The sequence below is a fragment of the Ostrea edulis genome, chromosome 5, assembly GCF_947568905.1.
Source record: "Ostrea edulis chromosome 5, xbOstEdul1.1, whole genome shotgun sequence".
Classification (NCBI taxonomy): domain Eukaryota; kingdom Metazoa; phylum Mollusca; class Bivalvia; order Ostreida; family Ostreidae; genus Ostrea; species Ostrea edulis.
Window position 1 is genome coordinate 1,990,955 of NC_079168.1, and position 24,937 is coordinate 2,015,891.

General features: G+C 34.4%; 1 protein-coding gene across 1 annotated transcript in view; it reads right to left on the reverse strand.

The window, feature by feature from the left end:
* LOC125650380 (rho guanine nucleotide exchange factor 28-like) overlaps positions 1-24,937 on the reverse strand; it is a 115,675-nt gene that overhangs the window by 62,766 nt on the left and 27,972 nt on the right. Inside the window, exons 7-9 of the mRNA XM_056166988.1 lie at positions 20,260-20,373; positions 14,005-14,235; positions 8,167-8,249 (exon numbers count right to left, since the gene is read on the reverse strand). Of these exons, the coding sequence (XP_056022963.1) occupies positions 8,167-8,249; positions 14,005-14,235; positions 20,260-20,373 (428 nt within the window). The remainder of the gene's footprint in view (positions 1-8,166; positions 8,250-14,004; positions 14,236-20,259; positions 20,374-24,937) is intronic.

A 24,937-nucleotide genomic window follows, 5' to 3' on the forward strand; every position in this document is an offset into this window, starting at 1 on the left:
TTTCATAGGGAAAGTTTCCTTTTTTACTTGAAGTATTAGCATCATAAACAGAGAACCTCTCAATAAACAGTCAGCATTGAGCAGAGAGAAAGCCAATAGAGATCAGCCTTATTAGGTGTGTAGTGGATAAACTAGGATGTCTTTACAATAATGGAAAACAATTTATTCTCTTTTGTTGTAATGAACACTGAATGTTAGTGACAGTGGAATCAAGGAGAAGATTACACAACTCAATCATTTCACTCCTTCAGCAAACAGATATGTCACATGATCTATCTCAGAGATCTTCTGTGTGGGAGGTGCAAAAGGCCTTTAATGATACCCATGGTGTCAAAAAATGTGACAAGCAACAAAACTTTTCAAAATTTCAATCATAGGAATTACATCTTCAGAATAAGCACTTCAATTATCAAAATACAAAAGCACTGTAAAACAGAGCATTCCCTTGTAACCTTGATCTACGGCCCAGAAATCTAATAGAGCTGTTAAAAAATAATGTAAACAAACAATATCAATCTGCTTATAACAAATATCAAAACTACTGCCCTTTATTCAATACCACCAAGTTCATCCAAGTCATAAAAAAAATCTCTGCATTTCACATACAAAAATATAATTTCAAAAGACTGTATTTTAAAACTCTCTTACATTCAGAACATTATGTGTTGTTGAATCCCCCACCCCCCTTGAAAACTCATATCATACTATTACTGAATAAATTTGGCCACTCTTTTAATTTCCAGTGTTCTCGGATATCTACCATGCTGTGGCCACAGCTAGATTACAGTAAGAAAACTTATATTCCATGTCAAGTCGAGCATGCTCAAATCTCAAAATATTGAACTCTCAAGTACGGTTGTTTCTTAGAGAAACCCCCTGTGCTTTTCATGGACCAGTACCAGACAGACTTCAGCTTCAAATTCCATTATTTCAGCATCATTACATTCTGATGAAGTTTTCACCAACGCAACACAGAGTACCGTTAACCAGCACTCTTAATCGTAACATCATTTTGGCATCATTAAGCAAATCATGTTCAGAGCAAATTGATAAAAAAAGAAGGTATATTAATACCTTTGTAACTCTTAACTATTGTGGCACAATCATTCACATAATGTGACATAAACAACAAAAAAGTTGTGATGCTAGCCATAACAGGAAAATATTAATATGATTGCTAGTAAAATCAAGTGCATGAGACAAAAGCAAATTTTTCCTTCATTTCCAAACAGTCATATAAGTAAGAAATATTTTTATCTCTTTTTCTGTTTATTGTTTTGGGAAGTGTTTCTACCTATGTTGATGGTAAACCGACGTCGGAAAAGAAAATGAAATTAGTCTGGAAAGAAGTCAAGAATGCAAAATGTTAGCAATGGACATACCTTCGAACAGACAAATTTGGATCAGAAAATCTAACTTGGGAGCCTTCAGCTTTGGCGAGTTAAATAATGACATTGTTGATGGTCCACATACAGTCATCATTTACTTCCTGTCTTTGTACCAAATTAACAGTACTTCTGTTTCAGATGCACTTGCATGCCAGCAAGATACTTTATGTCTATCGTAGGCATACACAAATGCAGCAACATACCGTACAAAAAAAAAGAATTTTATACAATACTTTGTTTAACTCTTTGGCATCAAACAAACGGATCTGTATGGTAACTTGCAGAACATGAGCAATTGGCTAGGGAACTTTGCACTTTCCTTCATTATTCAATTTTCTATTAATCTTATGTTGGCCAGTAATTCGTGGTAGAAAATCAATGTGTTATCACTGAGGACCAGAGAAACAAGCATATATTTTTCCTAATAAAGTCTCTAGTTTACCATGCATTGATTACATGAAGGACATTGATAACACAGATATCAGAATTCCATGGCTCTATTCCAAATCTGCCACAGAATAAAACTTCCATCCGTGTTGCAGTATCAGAGATGCCGTTAAATCAATTAAAAGTCACTGGAGCCAATTTCACGAGCTGCTAAAATTTCACAAATTTATTGGTTGTAATTTCATAGACTTTTTGAGATGATTTCAAGAAGAAAAATCGTATGATTTTAGAACACATTACAATCGGATTTTGAATTGCTCCTTTAAATACTATATCATCTACATATTCTCGCAGGATTCATACATAACACCATTGATAGTGAAGCCGGAGTGCTAGTTTATGGTGGCCTTAAAAAATGAAAAGTTCTTAACATGCATTGTTTTATTATAACAAAACTTTGCTTATGACAACTTATATAAATAATTGACAAAATTCAAGGAAACAGTTGCTTCATTCAAAGCTGTGAAATGATTACACACACTATTTTGAAATCCACAGACTATGTAATATGATTCCGATCAAATTAAACTTGATCGTATCCATATAATTTTTGTCCAGCATATTTTAAATAAATAGAAAATAATAACTGGAATTAAAACTAAACTGATATTCAAATAAAATGTCTTTGGTTAGCTTTGTCTGCCACTTGCCAGCCACTTGTACAAACAGATGCTGAGATATCATTTGGTATTTTATTTGATGTTTATTAATGATAAATCACACAACTATAATTCTGAGTAGTTTTTCACAGAGCACTTGGTATCTCAAATGTTATAGTCATGAGGGTAAAAACGAAAGTAGAAACAATCCAATAAATGAGGTAGAAGAACTAAATGAAAATCGATTCTCAACACAAAGTTCATTTTCAGCTGGTAAAAATACATTATTTTAATTAATGTTATGCAAAGGAATGACTACTTTTTCATTATACCCATGAATTCGATATATCCAAATTTATTATATAACTGAGATTTTCAAAATTAAAAAACATGAAGGATGTTGCCGGAGATTTCGAAAAACTTTGTTATATCTGTGCGTTTGCTGCATCCAAGTTAAAGGGACTGATTCACAATTTCCATCCAAATTTTGTTTTTCTATTTTGATGATCAAAATCTACTGTCTAATGTGTTTAAAAGGTTTCACAAAAAATTAAGGCTAGTATACATTATTTGTTTTGTAAACAAAGATTGCAGTATGTTATTGCATGTATGTCGACCCAAATTTATTAAATCTATCACATTTCAAGTATTCTTTAAGTAAAATGTGTCATCTAAAAGTTAAATTTGCCACTGTGCAAAATTAAGATGCTTTAAATTCCAAAATTAACATTTCACTGGTTTGTTTGTGAACATAAAAAGATTAGAGTCTTTGTTTACACAACATGAAGATAAAATTAAGGCTAAAATACTGCTCTTATCCTTGCATTCAGAAGGTCCAAATTTTGGCTGTCAACATTAAATGAGTTATATTTTTAAAGTTTAATATCCCAAATGAAATTTTTTTCTTCTTCAAAAACCGTGAACCAGTTTTTTAATACTAAGTGAGTAGAACCAAAATGCCCACACGTTTCACACTTAGTTGCACATAACTTCCAAAGTTGCCATCCCAGATGGAGGAGCTGAATTGATATCCAAATATCCATTGCTGTGGTACCCGGAAACAAATCAGGCTTACATAAGAATGTATTTAGAAAATAATGCACTTTAGATATACTGCTATTTCCAATTGTTTCCTTTACATAAGCTCAGTAAATCACATGTTATGAATCATCATATCCATCAAAGCTCGTCATATTTTTATTCAAATCTTCCATATCTCTAAAGATACGAACACCATTTCTTGCTTTTCTATATTTCTGCTTATCATTAATTCATTATACTATTTTCCTCATATATTTTATCATAGTTCATAAATGTGCATGTTCAGAAATGACGTTTTTAAATCTGGAATATCATACATAAGCCGTGTATTATGAAGTTAATTTCAGAATTAGGCCCATCTTAACAATTCCATAAAACAAGGCATTATCCGTCTTACAGTGTAGGCTTGAATTATTAATACACTTACCGTATACTTCCTTAACCACTTTACACAGGAGCTGCAAATTGTTCATAATAATCACACCTACAAGTACACATTATCTACAGCTCCCCACCTCAGGCAGACTTCCTAACTGATCTCCTCTAAATGACCATTCCTTAGAATATTCCCTCCGTCCCACACACTCACAGAGCTATGTCTTCATAATCATACCCCTACTGAGCTCATTACCATGGTATGTCTCATCTTGTCCCTACACAGAATGACAAACTCGACTAGTCATGGCCGATACCCATCAACCAAGGACACCATAGAAAGAATATCATGTTATCCTTCTATACCAATTAAATCAAAAAAACTAATTTCCTTCCCTGTGAGTTCTTATCTTGATTATTACAACTGAAATGAGTTCCTATAAAACTATTGTCTTACAGAACTTCCTACACCATAATCTGGTGTGAGACGGTATCTAGCTGATTAGGTCATACCTTGTACTGACGGCAGGTGCCTGCAGAGCACTAAAGTGTGTGACGGTTTCTTTCTTTCTGCATCAGAAGCAAACAATCAGCATTGTCCCAAGTTACTTGTTAAAATAGTATACTCAACCCAAATCTATGAAAACCTTCATATATCAGACCATGGGTTTATAATAGAATCCTTCATTAGTACGAGTGTGGGATAGGGAAATTCCACCAAGGGGACAAGATTCGCAGTCTAGGACGAGGCTTTGCCGAGTCCAAGACAGCGAATTTTGTTCCAGAGGTGGAATTTCCCTATCCCACACGAGTAAATAATGAAGGATTATTTTTCTCACATTTTACCTACAGTTTAGTGCATAAATTTAGGAGCTATGAGAAAATTCTAAATTATCAAAATCCTCATTTGAACTTTGATGCAAAAACTAATTAGATAGGCAGAAAGAGCATACCCGAAAATGGTTTACACTGCAAGTGTAAACTAAAACGCCCAAGGTTGTCCACCAGAAAGCTATACTACATTAAAATTTAAAGATAACAATGCAAAATATTTTTACTTCAACGTGTAACGTAAATCTTCACCGTGTAACGTAAATCATAGAAATATATGACATCATAATTAAATGACGTCACAACAGTGTGAGACAGAAAAATCTCACATGGCTGTCTCACATGGGTAAAGTCGATCTCACACTGGTGCTAATGTGAGAATTTTTTCTCTCACGTTATCACCAGTGTCAGATCGACTTTACCCATGTGAGACAGCCATGTGAAATTTTCCTGTCTTACAAATGTACACTTCTGCGACGTCATTTGATTGTGACGTCATATATTTTCTATGATTTACGTTACACGGTGAAGAAAAATATTTTGTATTGTGTTCTTTAAATTTTGATTTGATATAGCTTTCTGGTGGACAACCTTGGGTTTTGTAGTTTGCAGTTACAGAGGAAACCATTTTCAGGTATGCTCTTTCTGCCTGTCTAATTAGTTTTTGCATTGATTAGAAGTTCAATTGAGAGGATTTTGATAATTTTGAATTTGATTTTCTCAAATCTCCTGAATTTAAGCACTAAATTGTGTGTAAAATGTGAGAGAAAAAATCCTTCATTATTTACTTGTCTAGTATACAGAAATTCCACCTAACAAGATTGCTGCAAAGCCTTCTCCTTGCCTGTGAATCTTGTCCCCTCGGTGGAATTTCCCTATCCCATACTCATACTAATGAAGGATTCTATCATTCTCTTGCATCCTTCCACCTGCAATCTTCTATCTCTTGCATCATAGATCAGTATTTCACTAACTCTCTGTAGGCTAGCTTTAAGTTGTTTTTATGCACTTGTATGGTGAGATTCTGACTGCACTATCTCTCTAGTATATAATGGACTCCTGGGGACAATGAGGGGGTGGTAGTCTGCGGACTGTCTCCAGAAATCTATCATCTTCTCCTGAACCAGAAAATGGCATCATTTCCATAAGACACCTATATATATATATCGATATCTATATATATCTATATCTATAAATCAAACCATTCTTCTGAGATCTACAACAACACAGTTTGCTACAAATCAACATGTGATGTGAAAACATTTTGGAGAGGTAGAGTAAAAGTGATTTCTTGATTGTTGTTAATCATTTTATGGACTACGGTAAAAAAAAATTCCACATTAATTAACAGCATGTTAATAGGGCACGAGGTCCTTCTTTTCTTTTACTTTCTTCATCTTCTGAATTAATTATTGTTCATTTCAAAACTACAGTATCAATAACTCAGAGATACATGTACAATATCACTGAATTTTTCTACAAAATCATGAAAATGAAATTTAAGGATATTTTAAGGCATTTTTTACACGCCAGACCCAGAGTGATTCAGCATAGATGAGATAAATTTCTCAGGACAGACTAACATAAAGACATTCCAAAAATAATTTATTTAGAAGCTGCAAAATAAAAAAAAAAACCTCAGCTAAACTTGGAGTAGGTTTTGGAAAATTCTGAGAATGCCTGAAGCACCTGGTCTAGGTCGGGAAAATTTTACATCTGTTAGAAAGTTTACGAGGAGGTTTCATTTATCAAAATGACCATGAAAAAATAACTGCTCTTGGGACAAAAACTCACACCAGAAACTATGTGAAGACTCCCTTAACTGGCACACATCGAGTAAAAATATCTAGAAAAGTTTGAGCACTGTGTTAACCCTGTAGAACTGAATTAGAGCTTCGACAGAGGCTGATTCTCGTGTACCCATACAATAAACAATATGAAGGAAAGACAAACAAACAGAATTACATGGTACACCCCCACATATTAGTTTCTGGTTAAAACACATATACACACTAAGAAGTAGATGAGAGCTTGTAATATCTACACATTCCTTCTAACTAATTCACTACGTAAATCTCCTTAGAGAATAAAGAACACTTGCTTGATACACCTAGACATTGGTACAAGAGCATTACAACTTATCAATACATCTAGATACAGCACAAGCTTAATATGGTGAAACACACTTAAACTTGGTATTGTATGCACACTGTATATACAGTGATTATCTCCCCTTGATATACACACCTCGACTTGATGTTGTATTTACCTAGTCAAACCACATCTAAATTTGGTATTGTATGTACCTAATCGAAACACACTTTGAATTGATGTTGTATTTACTTAGTCAAAATACACCTCGACTTGATGTTGTATCTAACTTAGTCAAATACTTGGTGTAGTATTTACTGTAAATTTCTTATTTTACGTGAGTACTTAATTCGGCGAAATGACTCATATACGTCAAATCGCGTGAACATGAATTCAAGTGACTTTTATTAATCAAGAGTTCTTGATTGCATTTTAACAACAGAAAATTAAAAGCGAGTAATTTTATTTTGCAAGTGAATTGCCTCTCACGAAATTACACGATAATAAATTCCTCGCGTATATTTAGGAATCTACAGTACCCTAGTGGAGACACACCTCGAGTTTTGTGTAGCATTTAACCTAAACACACCTATAGATTTATAACAGCAGTCAAACCACACCTTCATCAGTTCTAAAACATTAGCTTCAGAAATCTCCACTCTTTTTTCCTCTAACAATCTCATCAGATCTGAGGTTATTATGTAACTCTGACTACAAACTTAATTGAAATGGCTTACAAAACTTCATAAATTCATTCTTATTGATATCTCTCACTCAGCAGCCATGCCCTATCACATCTTCAGCTGCTGAGATTGCTGATAAACTTGCACTTATTCCTACCAAACGAACCCCGACAATCACATGTCTTTTATTTCAACATGCTGTATTCAAATCAACTTTCCATATGGTATTGATAAAAATATAAAACCTTTCTCCCTACTTCTCTCCATTTTCTTTCAGGAGATATTGATTTAGGATCAGAAGTATGACTTTTAAAATGTACCACTTTCATTGACAGACAATCAGGTTCATAATATCACTTGGATTGATTTAAAACTAAATGTGTTAGTTAAAGAAACACACCTGGACAAATATCATTCACATCTAATATAATAGGAAAACAGACAGAGACCGCCATTTGGTACCAATAAATGGCTAATAGGGAATCACTAGTGGCAAAAAATCAACCATGCTAATTTTTTCTTCAAAATTTCAAAAAACTGAAAACATGCAGAATTAATCAAAGGCATATTTCTCTAGTTACAATAGAACCTCACTTTGAGGATTTTTTCCGTAGTCGTCTTCACTGTCTGAAGGTGTGAGTGATTTATGGATGATGATGACCACAAAACTTATAATTACATATAAGATGATCATAAGAAACTGGTTCTTACCTGTGTTTGTAGCTTATTGCGGTGAAAATCTCGCAGTTTGAACAAATCTTCGTTAAGTCCTTGTACAGCCGTCAACGTCCCCTCTGTAACAAATTAAGTCGCATAAACTTAAAATTGCACGTCCCAAATGTACCAACACTTTGACCAAAACACTCCATAGAAATAAATTTCAGCGAAAAAAAAAAATTCAATGGCCAAGGAGTTCTAGCCAGGACTTGTAAGCGAAAAGTTAGCAGCGTTTCCTGTGTCTATCTACACCCTTCTCTCCTCTGAATTACTTTCTCTGCAGCTTTGAAAATCACGCTCATCAAAAATTCACTGGGGCTAACCACCTATGCTGTCAGGAGGCTAACAATCATGATGTATGCTTATAATTATATCTCTTAGAAGGCATCAACTTAGAAGGAGTATTTTACAAAGCCATGGGAACATTTCTGGTAAAAAGTATATAAAAAAAAAAAAAAAAAAAAAAAAAAAAAAAAAAAAAAAAAAAAAATGGGTAAATCAAACATTAAATCATGTGTATAAAATTTCTCAGTGATGACTTTTCGAATTGAAAGTCAACTGGTATGAAAAGTCAGCTTGGATCTGTTTCTCTTAATCAAAGGTTAAGATTTTAAGCCTCATCCTAAACTTTACCTGGTCAAAGTTGAAAGAATTGCCGCTTGTCAATCAGGGTAAGAAACAATGAGGAAGGTATTATCAGATATAACCACACAAGTATTACGTGACTTGTTGGTCGCTTCACGTATTTTAATTACGACAATTAAAACAGCAGTACAGACTGCTATATTTGTCAGCTTATTAGAATAATAAATCAATTATGAGAATGTTGGTCATTAAAATTATTTTCAAACACACTGGTGTATGTAATCTCATTTATCAATACTCAATCATAGTAACGGGGCATAGAATTGTGTATAGTTAGACTTGCTTTATCAATCTATTGTCTAATTGAGATTAATCCTATTGTATAGTATTGTGTATAGTAAGACTTGCTTTATCAATCTATTGTTTTATTGAGATTAATCCTATTGTACAGTATTGTGTATAGTAAGACTTGCTTTATCAATCTATTGTTTTATTGAGATTAATCCTATTGTATAGTATTGTGTATAGTAAGACTTGCTTTATCAATCTATTGTCTTATTGAGACCATTCCTATAGTATAATATATTGTGTATAGTTAGGCCCCCTCCCCACAAAAATCTTGGCATTTAATTGTATACATGTATCTGCAAACAGTGAAAAAAGCTTCAAAAACTGTGAAGTCTTAGAAGTCCAAGGGTCAGTAAATCCACTGAAACAAGGTCAGATGGAATGAACTCTACCTCTTCAGGATCATACTACATACCAAAACTCCGCTCACTATCTACATAGTGAATAAAATTCAAGAAAACTATGACATCAATAAAATTCTGGAAGTCCAAGAGCCATAACTCTGCTAAAAGTACATCAACTTACATCTGTAACTTAATCAGCCTTTACATCTGAAAAATTCTTCACAGTACCATGACAAAGTCCAAGATAACTCTTTTGAAAGTAAATCAATCTTATTGAAACTTAATGTTATCCATCACTCCACAACTAGATAGCATAACATAGCCACACATCTGCAAGAATAGCTAAAACAAATTCAAGAAAACTATGAAGAAAAAAATTCTCAATTCCAAGGGCCATAACTCTGCTGAAAGTATATCAATCCAAGCAAACCTCAAGCTTTCTATGTAACTAATCAACAACAAAAAAGTCACATCTCAATAAGATCAGTACATCTACAAGAATAATTTATAAAAAGGTACCAAAAACTGTGAACTTTATGAAAGTTTCAAAGTCTAAGGGCTATAACTCCAATGAAAGTAGGTCTATCCTCATCAAAAATCCGCTAAATATCTGCATGAATAGTGAATTACTTATAGAAAAATACAATCAACAGTTTCGAGATATGTCAGAGTTATTTCCCTTTGGAGAACTTTCATTCATACATACATGTAATATGGTACAAAATAATTTGTTTGCATGTGGTTTAGTGAATCTGCTCAGTAAGTTTCTCTTACGCAGTTTCATCACCCGAATATTTGACTGATATACAATCTTAGTAAATGATAAGTATTTCGAAAATAATCAGATACATGAAATTCTTCTTATATCATGTCATTTCATTGCTTATATGTATCATGTCCAGGAGATTACTTGCAAAGCTAATAACATCGGTTTTATGTTTCCACTTTAGTAAAATTCCTTTCAATAGTATTTCCACCATTTACATTATTTAAAAGAGAAGCTGCTTTTAATACATTTTATTGTCTTCCTCACTGACTGTCCCACTTAGGCATTCAAAGTTCCACTAAATGCACCTCCTACACAGAAGACCTGTCTCAAAACTGGCCTATTGTAATGGAAGGACGAAGGAATGAAGCAACATTATATGTCCCAGGCATTTTTGACAGGGGTACAAAAATATATACTTCACAAAAAATCCTTCATAAGTTACCAGAGGAAAACTACAAGTAAATTTGGTTTCTTCACGCAACACAACTCTGCTTAAAATTCACTACATGATGTCATTTAATTGCTTTTAGATGGAAAGTGACCGCTATCATAAATATCCATGTTTTTAACATAGAAGTAGTGGAAGATTAATAGAATCCTTCATTAGTACGAGTGTGGGATAGGGAAATTCCACCGTGGGGACAAGATTCGCAGTCTAGGACGAGGCTTTGCCGAGTTCAAGACAGAGAATCTTGTTCCGGAGGTGGAATTTCCCTATCCCAAACGAGTAAATAATGAAGGATTATTTTTCTCACATTTTAACTACAGTTTAGTGCATAAAATTAGGAGCTTTCAGAAAATTTTAGATTATCAAAATCCTCATTTGAACTTCGATGCAAAAACTAATTAGATAGGCAGAAAGAGCGTACCTGAAAATGGTTTACACCGTAAGTGTAAACTAAAAAACCCAAGGTTGTCCACCAGAAAGCTATACTACATTAAAATTTAAAGATAACAATGCAAAATATTTTTACTTCACTGTGTAACATAAATCTTCACCGTGTAACATAAATCATAGAAAATATATGACGTCACAATCAAATGACGTCGCAGCAGTGTGAGACAGAAAAATCTCACATGGCTGTCTCACATGGGTAAAGTCGATCTCACACTGGTGCTAATGTGAGAAATATGTATGTCAAGATGCTTAGATTTCAGTTCTCATCATTTGTGCACATCTAATCACAAAGCAGATCTGATAGTTTCAAGTCATCACCCTAAAATGAGTTTTATCATTCTCCCATGTGTACTGAAATTTAAATGCTATCTAGATAAGAGAACTTTTAAAATATTATTTTAAATCAGATCCCTCTTTTGTTGAAAAACACTAGAAAAACAAGAAATTTCAGCACAGGTTCTGATTTACAAAAAAGGTGAGGACATGTGCCCATCAGCAACGAACATATTGATATAGCAGCTAGCCTAATTAGTCTACACTGGGTGTCGACAGTTCCAATAAAATCCATTAGAATGAGACAAGATCTGTAACACAGAAAACTGTACAGGAGTTACCCCCCTTCGTTTACATTCAGCTTAATACCAGATATTACAATCAACTAGTTAGGTGATAAACTAGCTTCCGACTACGGAACTACTCTGTGTCACGTGACAGGCTAATGACATCACAATGCAGATTTTCCAAAACATTGCTATGACTATCCTATTAGAATATTTACATATTCATACAGTACTTTAAAATGAACTAGGATTAGAATTGACTGAGAACATAATATTCTACTTAAACAAGAGAAATTTAAGGAAGCTGCTAATTTTTAGCTTGAATGGTGAGTAAATGTATGCATGAGGGTATGTCCTGACATAAGTGTAGTGGGAATATAAGTTATAAATTCTTTGATACAAGAAATATTAAGGCTGCTGTGTAAAAATTTAGAGATACAACAACTGAATCGTGTACAGAATATTAAATTGCAAGATTTTAAAAAGAATATCACACCATAAATTGCTAAATTTTAAAAAGAATATTACATTATAAATTGCAAGATTTTAAAAAGAGCATTATGCCATAAATTGCAAGATTTTAAAAAGAGCATTATGCCATAAATTGCAAGATTTCAAAAAAAGATCTGTAGTTCTCAAGTGTACCCCCATTTCATTTCAAAATCTAAAGATCCGCAGCCAGGTTCAGAAGTTTGTGCCGAATCCATGAGTAAGCATTATTGGGAGTGAACCCCCTGTTAATAGTAAACATAGGCATCTTGAGGATGAGTCTAATTATAACTTTCTCTGTTACTACAAAAATAAGATCCCTCCCATTCATGCCAGTGACTTCAGAGAGGTTTTGTTTGGATTAGAGTAATTCAGGTATAATTCACTATTTACCGCAAAGCTGCATCTCCTAAATACAATAAACTCAGCTCCCACACGCATATTTTCCACTTGGCTTGCATTATCAAATGCATAATAAAAACGGAAAATTATTGGGTAATAATGTAAAACGTGTATTCGTAATTCTTATCTATTGCATTACAGAGGAAAGTGACAATTTGGACTTTATTCACTAAAAATATACTTTAATGTTTTGTTTCACAATGAAGTGAATTCTGAACGGGCAAATCAAAATATGAAATCCAGGAACTGTGTCCATATTGCCTGTACACTACAGCACAGCACACACTACTTCCCAAACCCTTGGATGTAATACATCAAACTTAACGAGGCACAAGACAGACAGATAGAGTACTTACGGCTTTACTCATTAAGACATCCAAATGCTAGTTATTTTAAGAGTTCATGTAAAATTCATTTGGAAAATATTCTCACTTTCACTCTAATTATCAAATTCTGCCTCTCAAAGACTTCTAACCGAGCCCTGAACTACTGATTATCAAACCCTGCCTATCAGAGACTTCTAACCGAGCCTATCAAAGACTTCTAACTGAGCCTATCAAAGACTTCTAACCGAGCCCTGAACTACTGATTATCAAACCCTGACTATCAGAGACTTCTATCCGAGCCTATCAAAGACTTCTAACCGAGCCTACCAAAGACTTCTATCCGAGCCTATCAAAGACTTCTAACCGAGCCCTGAACTACTGATTATCAAACCCTGCCTATTAAAAGACTTCTAACCGAGCCTATCAGAGACTTCTAACCGAGCCTACCAAAGACTTCTATCCGAGCCTATCAAAGACTTCTAACCGAGCCCTGAACTACTGATTATCAAACCCTGCCTATCAAAGACTTCTAACCGAGCCCTGAACTACTGATGATCAAACCCTGCCTATCAGAGACTTCTAACCGAGCCCTGAACTACTGATGATCAAACCCTGCCTATCAGAGACTTCTAACCGAGCCCTGAACTACTGATGATCAAACCCTGCCTATCAGAGACTTCTAACCGAGCCTATCAAAGACTTCTAACTGAGCCTATCAAAGACTTCTAACCGAGCCTATCAAAGACTTCTAACCGAGCCCTAAACTACTGATTATCAAACCCTGCCTATCAAAGACTTCTAACCGAGCCCTGAACTACTGATTTGTAGGTACTGCAGAGGAAGTCAGCAATGAACATGCATTTTTTTTACTTCTTCATTTCATGTATTGAAAAATTAGAGCTTTTCAAACCTTTCATGCAAGTCTAATAAGCAACCATACAGAATATGACATATGAAAGATTAAAACCACAAATAAATGGACAACCTTCATTGTTAACTTCAATTTAAAAAAAACTTACTCTAAAATCAGATTTTGTTTAACATTTCAGCATTCATGATCCTACCTTTGTATGGTATCCCTACACACTTAACATCATCCTATAAAACCTACCATAAATCTCCTGTTCCATCTCCTCAACATGATCTACATTTCCATCTCTCTCGGACATCACATCCGACAAATCTTCCACAGAATGTCCTGGAGATTCAAGGTCATCCAGTGAATTATCAAGGTCATCACTGGTGACATTTTTTATAGTATCTTGTAAAGTTCTGGTTTTTTCTAAAATGGTATGTAGCTTGTTCTCGCTGTCCGTCTCTTCTTCAAATGTTGGCTGGTTCTCTGTGAAGAAAGCCCAATAAAAGGAATTAAAACATAATCCTGAACAACTGATTGTATATAAATCAGAACTGGGACTTAATACACAACATCTGAATCCAATTGGACTGAAGCAGATAGAGTGAAGAAGACAGATGAATGCACACAGTGGTCATTTTTTACCCTTAAAGAGGGAATTCCGCTTAAACCAACACGAATCAATAAGTACAGGATAAAAGACCTCAATGTTCGTTATGTGAGTTAATCTAATCACCAACAGAAATACAACCACCATTCTACACTTTTTCAATGTAAATTGACATTATCCTTATAACTCAAGTTCCCACAGACATAAATTAAAGGCTTTATCTTTAAAATTACCATAAGTTAGCACATCAATAGGATGTAGCTGTTTTAAAAAAAAAAAGTTTATACACACTTTAATAGTGCGAAAACTTAAAGCCATGTAAATTTATCCTTAAGTATTGGTAAAGAACTCCTAGCATGCAAATAAATAAAACGGTTATGGTAAAATCAAAAATAAGAAAACTGAACGGTCAGAAAGGGCCCCATAGAATGTTGCATTGTATGGTCATTTTTCAGACTTTGTCTCAAAATGACCTTGACCTAGTACAAATAATCTTGGGTAGGTTCATTACACAAAATTAGGTTACAAGTATCTATTTTGTTAAAGCATGATCCTCAAATTAACATTATAATGGTAATAATAGTATAGTTAATCAGACTGCTTAATTGTAATTCAATAATGAAATTCTTCCTTGGATTTGCTAACAAATTCAGCAAATAGACTGTGTATGTGACTACTAAGTGGAACTATAAATTTTGAAGGGTATGGAAATCTGGAAAATACTTTCATGAAACTCCTATGCTTGTTGCATATTTAAGAATCTACAAAATTAGATAGAATAAAAGCAGACCTTTGTAATTTTAACAACCGATAGGATGCAACTTCCCCTCCCAAACCATTTCAAATATGTTATATCCTCCCCTGAAGCCCAGTGCAGGGAGGGTCCACAATCTCTGTTTTAGGCCATTACACATTTTTACGTGGAGAGCATATGAAGGTCACAAACATTGTATGGTAAAAAAGTGAATAACCCGCGATAAAACAAACCAAAGAAAAACGGTTTACTATTCACGATTTTATTTTTCTGCATTTAAAAAAAATACATAAATACTTTCAAGTATGTAAAATAGAGATATGATTAACTTATACGTTATCTAAACGTTAAATTATTTATTTTAACAGCTGAAAATCACCTGACCTGGACTTGTCTCCATATTTGGTAATGATTTCCATATTTGAATGATGGTCACAGGGGAAATAGTCCAAAAAAGACAAACTCATTAAATAAACCATCGCATAATATAGGTAACCTTTATCTTATTATACAGCCTTACAAAATTCAAATGAAAGGTAAACAACAGAAAAATACTTTCTAACAATTTTAACAAAGCCATGCAATAGGTCTCGGAGTACATGGTATGTGTATATTCAAATGCGGACAGACAGATAGCACTAAAAAAAATGGGTCTAACTACATTCAAACAAAACATGTCTTCATAGTTGCAAATGAAAAGCAATGGATTTCAATAAAAAATTAACAAAATACACAAATGTAAATATTACCGTATCAAAACCTCCGATTATTGTCTCACTCGGATTGAAACATGTTGAGTTAATGGACACAGGATACCCAAAAAAAATTTGTTATAGAATTTTGTAAAACTATTTGTTTATTGCTAAAAACTCATATTCACCACAAATTTTTCCTATAAAACCTACTTTATTTGGCATAGCTCACAAATCTTAACTTTAAAATTCTTGGAAAACATTGCCCAAAAATTGAAATCCTTCAAAAACATCTTCTAATGGGTGCAATTTAAGTATTAATGACTTGATTTACATTGGTTTGATCAAGTAACAGAAAATCCCACATAAACACAAAATCCCGCTTTATTTGATGCGTTCAATACCTTGGGTATCCTATAACCTTAACTCAAGAATATATGGTAATAAAAAAATTAGTAAATTAGCATATATGAAGATTTTCTCAGAGCAAAAAATACAGTGAGGGCATTTGTGAATGTGAAACATAGTTGGTGGGCACACACACAGAGAACATAGTTGGTGGGCACACAGACAGAGAACATAGTTGGTGGGCACACAGACAGAGAACATGGTTGGTGGGCACACAGACAGAGAACATGGTTGGTGGGCACACACACAGAGAACATGGTTGGTGGGCACACACACAGAGAACATAGTTGGTGGGTACACACACAGAGAGACACACAAAGTGAAACAGTTAAATAAACTTTCTAATAGGGCTGGTCTTATGATCCTCAGGCAACTTATGACAAAGATTCATTGAGTTGCTTTCTCTCATACGAGTAGTGCATGGCATTATAACGAATGATTAAATTCCCATTTCCCTCCTGTAACATCAGAACTAAAAGAGCAGTTACCCTCATTGATTTTATCATTGAGATAAAATTTCATATGATACCATCCATAAAAGCAAGAAAGTGTCAGAAGGAAAAAGAATACACAGAATAAATGAAATGTGTGAAATGTACATAAAAATAAAAAGAATACACAAATGCAGAACAAATGAAATGTGTGAAATGTACATAAAAGAATACACAAATGCAGAATAAATGAAATGTGTGAAATGTACATAAAAGAATACACAAATGCAGAATAAATGAAATGTGTGATATGTACATCAAAATAAAAAGAATACACAAATGCAGAACAAATGAAATGTGTGAAATGTACATAAAAGAATACACAAATGCAGAATAAATGAAATGTGTGAAATGTACATAAAAATGTCATGGTAATATAATAATAATTTCAGATTTACTTTCTTTGGCAAAAAACTGCAATTCTAATGTAAAACTATAAAGAAGAAAAATGAAATGGTGCACATGCTTATGATTTACTAGTCTCGTTCAACCAGACGCTCAGCTGTCTTCAAAAATCTCCGACAAGCAGAGAGTCTGGTAAAGACTACATGATAATAACTGTTACCACTAGGGAGCGCTAATTTAGTTTCTCTCTGACATAAAGTTAATTCCGAGATTTGATGTTAATTAATTGATCCTTCATTAGTGATACTAATGGGGAAATCATTACTATATGTACAATAGAACCAGAGGCCCACAGGCCTTATCGGTCACCTGAATATTAGTTAAAAGTATCACTAGTCCAAAGGGCTACTAAAAATTTCCAGTTCTGAATAACTAAGCTAAATTCTAATATTCAGCATAAGTACATATATAAAACAAGATGTGTTCTCAAAACTTAAATGCCCTCAGATAAAAGGCTTTACATTATACATGTAACAATAACGCGAAATGACTAATTTTGACCTAGCTGTCCTAAAGTCAAAACCTTGGGGTTGCAAAATTCACATTTTTGGTACATACTTTTCTGCTTTTCTTAAATATGCATTTAGTTTTTATACCATATCAGCAAACTTCAAGAAGTCTTTCAAATAATAAAGACAAATCACTATAATGATTTTGACTCTACCCTGGAACCAAACCCTTACTCAAGAAGATATTATTTAACATATACACTAAATATACCAAGTTTGGCCCCACCCTGGAGTCAGCACCTCTACCCCAGGGATCATGAAATTTGCAATTTGGGTAGAGGCCTTCCTGCTCTTCATCACTAAGCACTTAGTTTTTCTTACACATGTGGGGTTCTAGAGAAGATTTTTGAAAATTGGTCAATTTTTGACAGTTTTTGCCATGCCCATAAGACCCCAGGGGTGCAGGAGTCCTGAAATTCAAAATTTATGTCAGCCTTGTCCCAAAAATGCTTCATACCAAATTTCAAAAGAATTGGAATGGTAGTTATCAAGAAGTTAAAAATGTTCCAACTGTTAACATATTTAATCACTGACCATTTTGGCCCCATCCTAATGCAAACCACTACCCCTGGGATCATCAAATTTATAATTTTGGTAAAGGGCTACCTGCTCATTCTAAATATCCATTTAGCTTCAATTTAGTATCAATAGCATTAAAGATGTCTTTTTATTGTTTTTCACATAAATACTATATACGAAGTTTGGCCCCTCCTTGGAGGCAGAATCTCTACCCCGGGGATCATGAAATTCACAATTCTTGTAGATTTCTTCCTGCTCTACATCACTAAGCATTTTAATTTTTCTTAAACAAGTGGGGTTTTGGAGAAGAAGATTTTTGAAAATTTGTCACTTTTTGCCCCACCCTTCAGGCCCCAGGGGTGCAAGAGTCCTGAATTTTACAATTTATGTTCCCCTTGTCCTAAAGATGCTTCATTCCAAATCTGAAAAGAATTGAAATAGCAGTTATCAAGAAGAAGTTAAAAATGTTCAATTGTTAACCCACAAGAGACGAGTGACGACGATGGATGTAGACCAATTGCAATAAGCCACTTAAGTTTACTCAGGTGACCTAAAAACTGTGATCTTTGTCAGCTGGAAATTGAATTTACTTTTGCTCACCATCGGTTAACCACAAGTGCTTCTCATCGATTCTCTCAAAAGTAAATTTCAAGGTCACAAGGTCATTAAAGACTACACTGTTTGTAAGGCCTTAATTGTCAAAAGATGTACATCCACAATTTTTTTTTGCCTCAAACAGATGGATGAACAGATATACATGTAAAAAAAAAACTAAACGAATTAAAAAGGCCTGCTGATAATACTGAAATTTAATTTCCTGACATTGAATGAGTTGTATTGGTGAAATGCATGGCCCTCAACAGTGACAAAGTCAGATTGTTGAAAAGTTCACTGACCTTGATATGTGAACTTGACCTTCATCAGACACTATATATAGGATCTCCCATGGTTTCTGGTTTGATATGATTTATAATCAACGAGTTGTGTGTTTTCTATCACCAAGCCTTGGCGAGGGGATAGAAAACACATAAGTTGGATATAAATCATATTAAACCACAAACCATGGGAAATTCTTTTTATCATGTTACCCCCTGGTTCAAGTTCATTTCCATTACTGTAATGTTGGGAATTTTGCTTCCTGACATTTTGCAAAACAAACTATGTAAAACTGACATTTGTTTGTGATGTCACAAACGGCGCAGGAAAACATAGACGTACGTGTTATAATTAGAATTTATGTAATAGGTGATATCCACTGAATAAAGCATAACATAACATGTGATCAATATATTATGTAATAGGTGATATCCACTGAATAAAGCATAACATAACATGTGATCAATATGAAGTCTTTATCTTCTTTAGTTAAAAAATTGTGACTAAATTTTAGATGACGACAGAACAGTGTTAGACTATGAGAGAGAATAACAGACAGACAGACCAACCGTTGGGGGCATAAATATTCCTGCCTTACTGCATACAGGGTTATTTTCACTTTGTCTTATTTTTGCCTTTCTACACTTTTTTTTCGATTGTTTTGCCCAGCTTTAAATTCGCCCCGACACAGCTGTGATAAGAGAGAAAACAGCTGTGCCCTAGGGCTGTCACGGTTCAGGCATTTCTCGGTTCGGTTCGGTTCAGGAAATAAAACTTTGGTTTTCGGGTTTTTTCGGTTCGGTTTCATTTTGTGTGATGAAATTAAATAACTTAATGAATTCAAGAATAATGTGGACCCTAAGTTATTTTTTTCTGTATATCTTTAACACAAATGTTGCCAATCACTCCCACACTCGCGATTTCTTCGCCATGTTTCTTCTGTCAGTCTATCTTCGATATTACGTTAAATTTCATTGGTCAAACTATCAGTGATACAAATAAGAAACCAATCATAGCACGCATAGCAATCAAAATGTGATATTGTAAAACATAAAAAAAAAACGAACCGAAATCCGGAAATTACAAACCGAACCGAACCGCAAGTGTTTGAACCATGGTAAACCGATTTTTCGGTTAACCGTGACAGCACTACTGTGCCCAGTCTTAAATTCGCCCGCTGACCAAGACAAAACAGGCGAAAATAGAATGGGGGTGAATATTTCCCAGTATACTAAACTGAACTCACCCCTGTCACTTTCTGTCCCGGGGGCGGGCCACATGGTTTGACACTGACGTTGGACAGAATCATCCACCCCTTCCTCCTGGCTAATCATCTCATGATAGATGTAAATATCCTCCTCTGTAATAAAGAAATAAAACAACATCTAGAAAATCTTCCAGCTGGTACAATACAATTCTGATAATGAGAGCAGTAACTAAGGTTTGATTCATCAATAACTGTAAGTTGAACACAAATTTACATTGATTTCATCCCAGAACAAGACCACAGAACTAAATGATCTACTAATTGCGGTTTTCATTTATAACAGAGAAGAATAAAGGGTAGCTGTTTACAAATCTATGTACAATTTATCAACAAAACTGCACTCTCTGACAAAACAAAGAAAGATCTGTGCATTTGACTCCCCCCCCCCCCCCCCAACAAAGTTTTGTAAGAAAAGAAAGTTTCAAAGTTTAAATTGTGCTATTTTTGAACCAGATATATTACACAAGAGTGGATATCAATATATCACAAGAGAGTGTTACATAGAGCAGAGTGACAATTGTTTGTGAGACGGGGGTGGGGGGGTGGTGGGGGGGGGGGGGGGGGGGGGGGGTGGTGTGTTGGTAGCTAATGGTTTAATTTCATTTCTAATGAACGTCATACGCAGGTGAATTTTCAAAGTCTTTGTTCACATAGAACTGGAATTATTGTGTTTTGTTTCAAACTTACACAAATCCAAAGGGTGACATTGACAATCTTCAGTTTCATATCCAATTCTTAAAAAAAATATTCGCAAACTGCAGTCCTGTGATCTACTGTTTAGTAAATATAAACCCACTTTGACCTGTTTGATAGTTATAATCACTTTATCCCCATGACATATAATGCTTGCAGTGTTTGATACACAACAATCATAATGTAATTCAAAATAACAACTGAAAAGGCTCCAAATCTCATAGCTTATGTGCACTCATCCTTTGATGCCCAGAAAATCGAAATTAAAAAAATCAAATGACAGTACTAAAGGGAGACGCTGAAAATTTGCTATAATTCCCGTTATATTACACAGACTGGTTATATTATTTATTAGCGAGGTCCAATTTGGGCTGTAGTATAATTTACTCTGAGGTTGGATTTCAATACACAATGAGCCAGGATATATTCCCCAGGCACCCTGCATTAGACCTAAATGAATACCTACAATCATAGCAGAATTCAATTCCTACAGCTTTTTTCCATAATTTGACACTTTTGGGGTTAGTGAATGACCTTTGTAATGTCACAACATCAAAACCAAACTGTGTGCATATGGTAGAGAAAACACTCAAAATCTCATCTATCATGCTCAGCTTCAGTTAGTGCCCACTAGAAAATCAAATTTTGTGCTGATATTCACAGAGCTTATGGTCAAGTGGTTTGATGAATAGACAGCCAACATAAGCGTCAGTGGTTCAAATGTCATCTTTTGTATTGCTTATTTTGGGTTTGTGGAAAAGGCGCTTCATTGCTGAAGTCCATACAGCTATAATGGATGCCTGCCTTTGGGGAAAGTCTCTAACTCAGTACCTGCCTTGATAGACCTGACCAAGATCATAGTATCAGGGGCAGACCTCAGGTAAGGGGTGAGCCTTATTTTCACAGGTATGGTGCTCTGCCGTGAAGATGACAGTGCAGTCCATGAATCTGCATATGCAACACATTATATATATACACCGGCTGTAATGGTCTTAATAAAAAAAAAACAAAGAAAACAAAATAAAACTATATATCAAATGCATGGTCTCAGAAAAACAAAAAAAAAACCAACAAACATAATGATAAATCAGTTGGTCTCCGTAAAATAAAATAAACAAAATGATAAATCAGGCATATATTGTAATTTGAATCAGTTTTGCAAATTTAATAGAATGAGAGATTTAAGGTGAAATGCTACATCAGAATATATTTGATGTGGATGAAAAGTGGAGGATTAAGGTACAACATTTTGAATTTGAAAACTCTTTAAATTTTCTTTATTTCAATTAGCAAAGTAATATACAGTCTTAGCAGAAAGTAATGTGAAAATTTTTTTTAAACTCCTGCTGGACTCAAACCAGCAATCTACAGTTCAACAGAAGATGTGCTGACTTACTGAGCTACTTAGCTAGGCAAAGATATTTCAAATGAATAGACAAATATTGCTGATATTTATATTTTTATTCCTGGTTTAAAAGAAAGTCAACCATTATGATGCTGTAGAGTACCCCCCCCCCCCCCCCCTCCTTAAAGTTGTATGGTCTGAATTTCGACAAATTCTTTCCACCTTGTAAAAATGCTGTTAAATCATTGCACATACGTATTTATGAGGCTGGATGACACATCATACATTTATATTTCATCTGGCCATCACTCGGTCATTTCAAGTGTCAGTCACATGTCCAGTTCAGACTTTCAGATCATCATTGCATGGTCTTACAACAGTACCGTGCCATGAGTTTACGAGAACTAAAAATATCAAATACCTCTTAGTAATCCGTTGTTTTACGCTCTGTCAGCCTTAAATTTAGACAGTTGTGTCTGAGTTATATACATTATGTAGGGATTTCCCTGGCATGTGTGGGGCTATTTATAGACACCTAACAATGTCTAATTTTTGCGTACCCTCTGTATTTACTTTGCAAATAATCTTCTCATTGTTTTCTTTTACATGCAAATGTTTTCAAGCATGTAATTAATGATATGGGAAAGTTAATACCTTTAAAAACTAATTAATCTGCTTTAAAGTAATTCTGAAAAAAAATAATACATTGAGGCCAATTCACCTTAATTAGTAGATTATCATCCAGGGTCACCAAAAAGTATGGGGCGGGTGGGAGGACTTTATTTTTTAATTTTTATTTTCTGAGAAAAATATTAATGACAAGCAAGTTTTTGTCAACAGAAGTGCATCATTTAATGCCAGATGGATATCAATCTATGCTTATTTCACAGACAAATTCCAGGTGAAGCTTTAATTTCAAACACAGAAAAATACCAAACTTCTTCAAGATATGAAGAACATTAATCCCTTCCTTTCATTTACACCTGTAAGAAATCAAGAAAACAATATGATCTATTTACTTCACGCGGCTTTTCACGTTGCTATACCAGAAATGTAAACAAGAAGTGTTAATATCAGAGTCGGACATGGAAAATTTTTCCGGAAATCTCAAGTTTCGCAAAATAAAATAATTCCGGGTGGGCCAATTTTTGAGGGGCGGGCGGGGATGATAATCTATCAATTAAGTTGAATTGGCCTAACATCAGATCATAAAGCTTTAATGAAACAAAATTCAAATATTTATATTATCTGTTTATTATTGGTCACTTTTAGCGAAATGAAATAATTCTATAAAATTGCCGATTCCTCTTGTCACACACAAAGTACTCAGGCTAAATCTGTATCTCTGATGAATTGACACAAGGGGGTTGTACAGGGTGATGTTTACTGATATTATATTCCCATATCTTTCTGATGAATTGACATGAGGGAGTTGTACAGGGCGATATTCAGTGATATTTTCCGTTTCCAATTGATCGTAGTCATAAGTTATCGTACAAAAAAGTGCAGTGACGACCACTTATCTTTCTTCATCTCCATTAAATGTTACATTCATCATTATCAGGTAACAAATGTACAATAAAATGCTTTTGTGTACTTATTCCCATTATTTAAATGTTAAGTCCGTCATTTTTACACACAAAGTGTGATTCACTGACAGGTCCCCCCCCCCCCCCCCCCGGTGGTAGTACTGCATATTTGAACTGATGAATTGAATCCATATACTGAAGGACACCCCTTCCCATCCCCTCCACCCACACATGATGTAGGATTTTGAGCCATATAGATTGAAATCTTTTGCATTTACTTTCCCAATTCATCTATTGTTTTGATTAGCTGAGCAATTTTGAAAATCGGGCATATGGCAAAAAGGATGCGTTAATCGTCATCAAAACACGGGGCGACCAATTCACATGGTCACACTTGAGTGGTTATGTCAATTAATACTTACCACATTGTTTTTCACCTTGACTGACAATCTTTTAACTGAGACAAAGTTAATTTTAGGGCAGCCTGGCTTAAAATCAAGAACTTTAATGAACGACATAATGTATAGTAACACCCAATTTAAAATGTAACATAAACTCCCATCCAGAAAATTACACATGTATACTGTTATGTAATTCAAGACACATTTAAAGGGTTTTTAAGGCATAATTACGATTCAGTCTCATATCAATTCTAATGCAGAGCAGAGCACCCTCTGCCAACTGAGCATATTTATAAACACAAACACTTAAACGAGGTGAGTCAGTCCCTCACACACCATCGCATTAGGATCATGCTCTCAAACTCATGAGCTGAGAGGATGATAAGGCTGCGTGTTGTAAAATGTAATCATATAATAATGCAAAGATTTTTAGTCCTGTGACTACAATACTCAGATTTCTATATATGAGATATATGGGTTCACAGATTTGTTTACTAAAACCTATTAATATGGACTTATATGCATCAGGGCATTAAAATCACTCCAGATGAAAATTTCACAACACCCGAGTGCATTAGACAAGTTGCGTGTTTCTATTCAAATATTGCTCGTAAAGTTTATGAGTGATGTATGTGAAGAAACGGTGATCTTCGTGAAGTAGGGCAGAGATTTGATTTTTTTTTCCATTA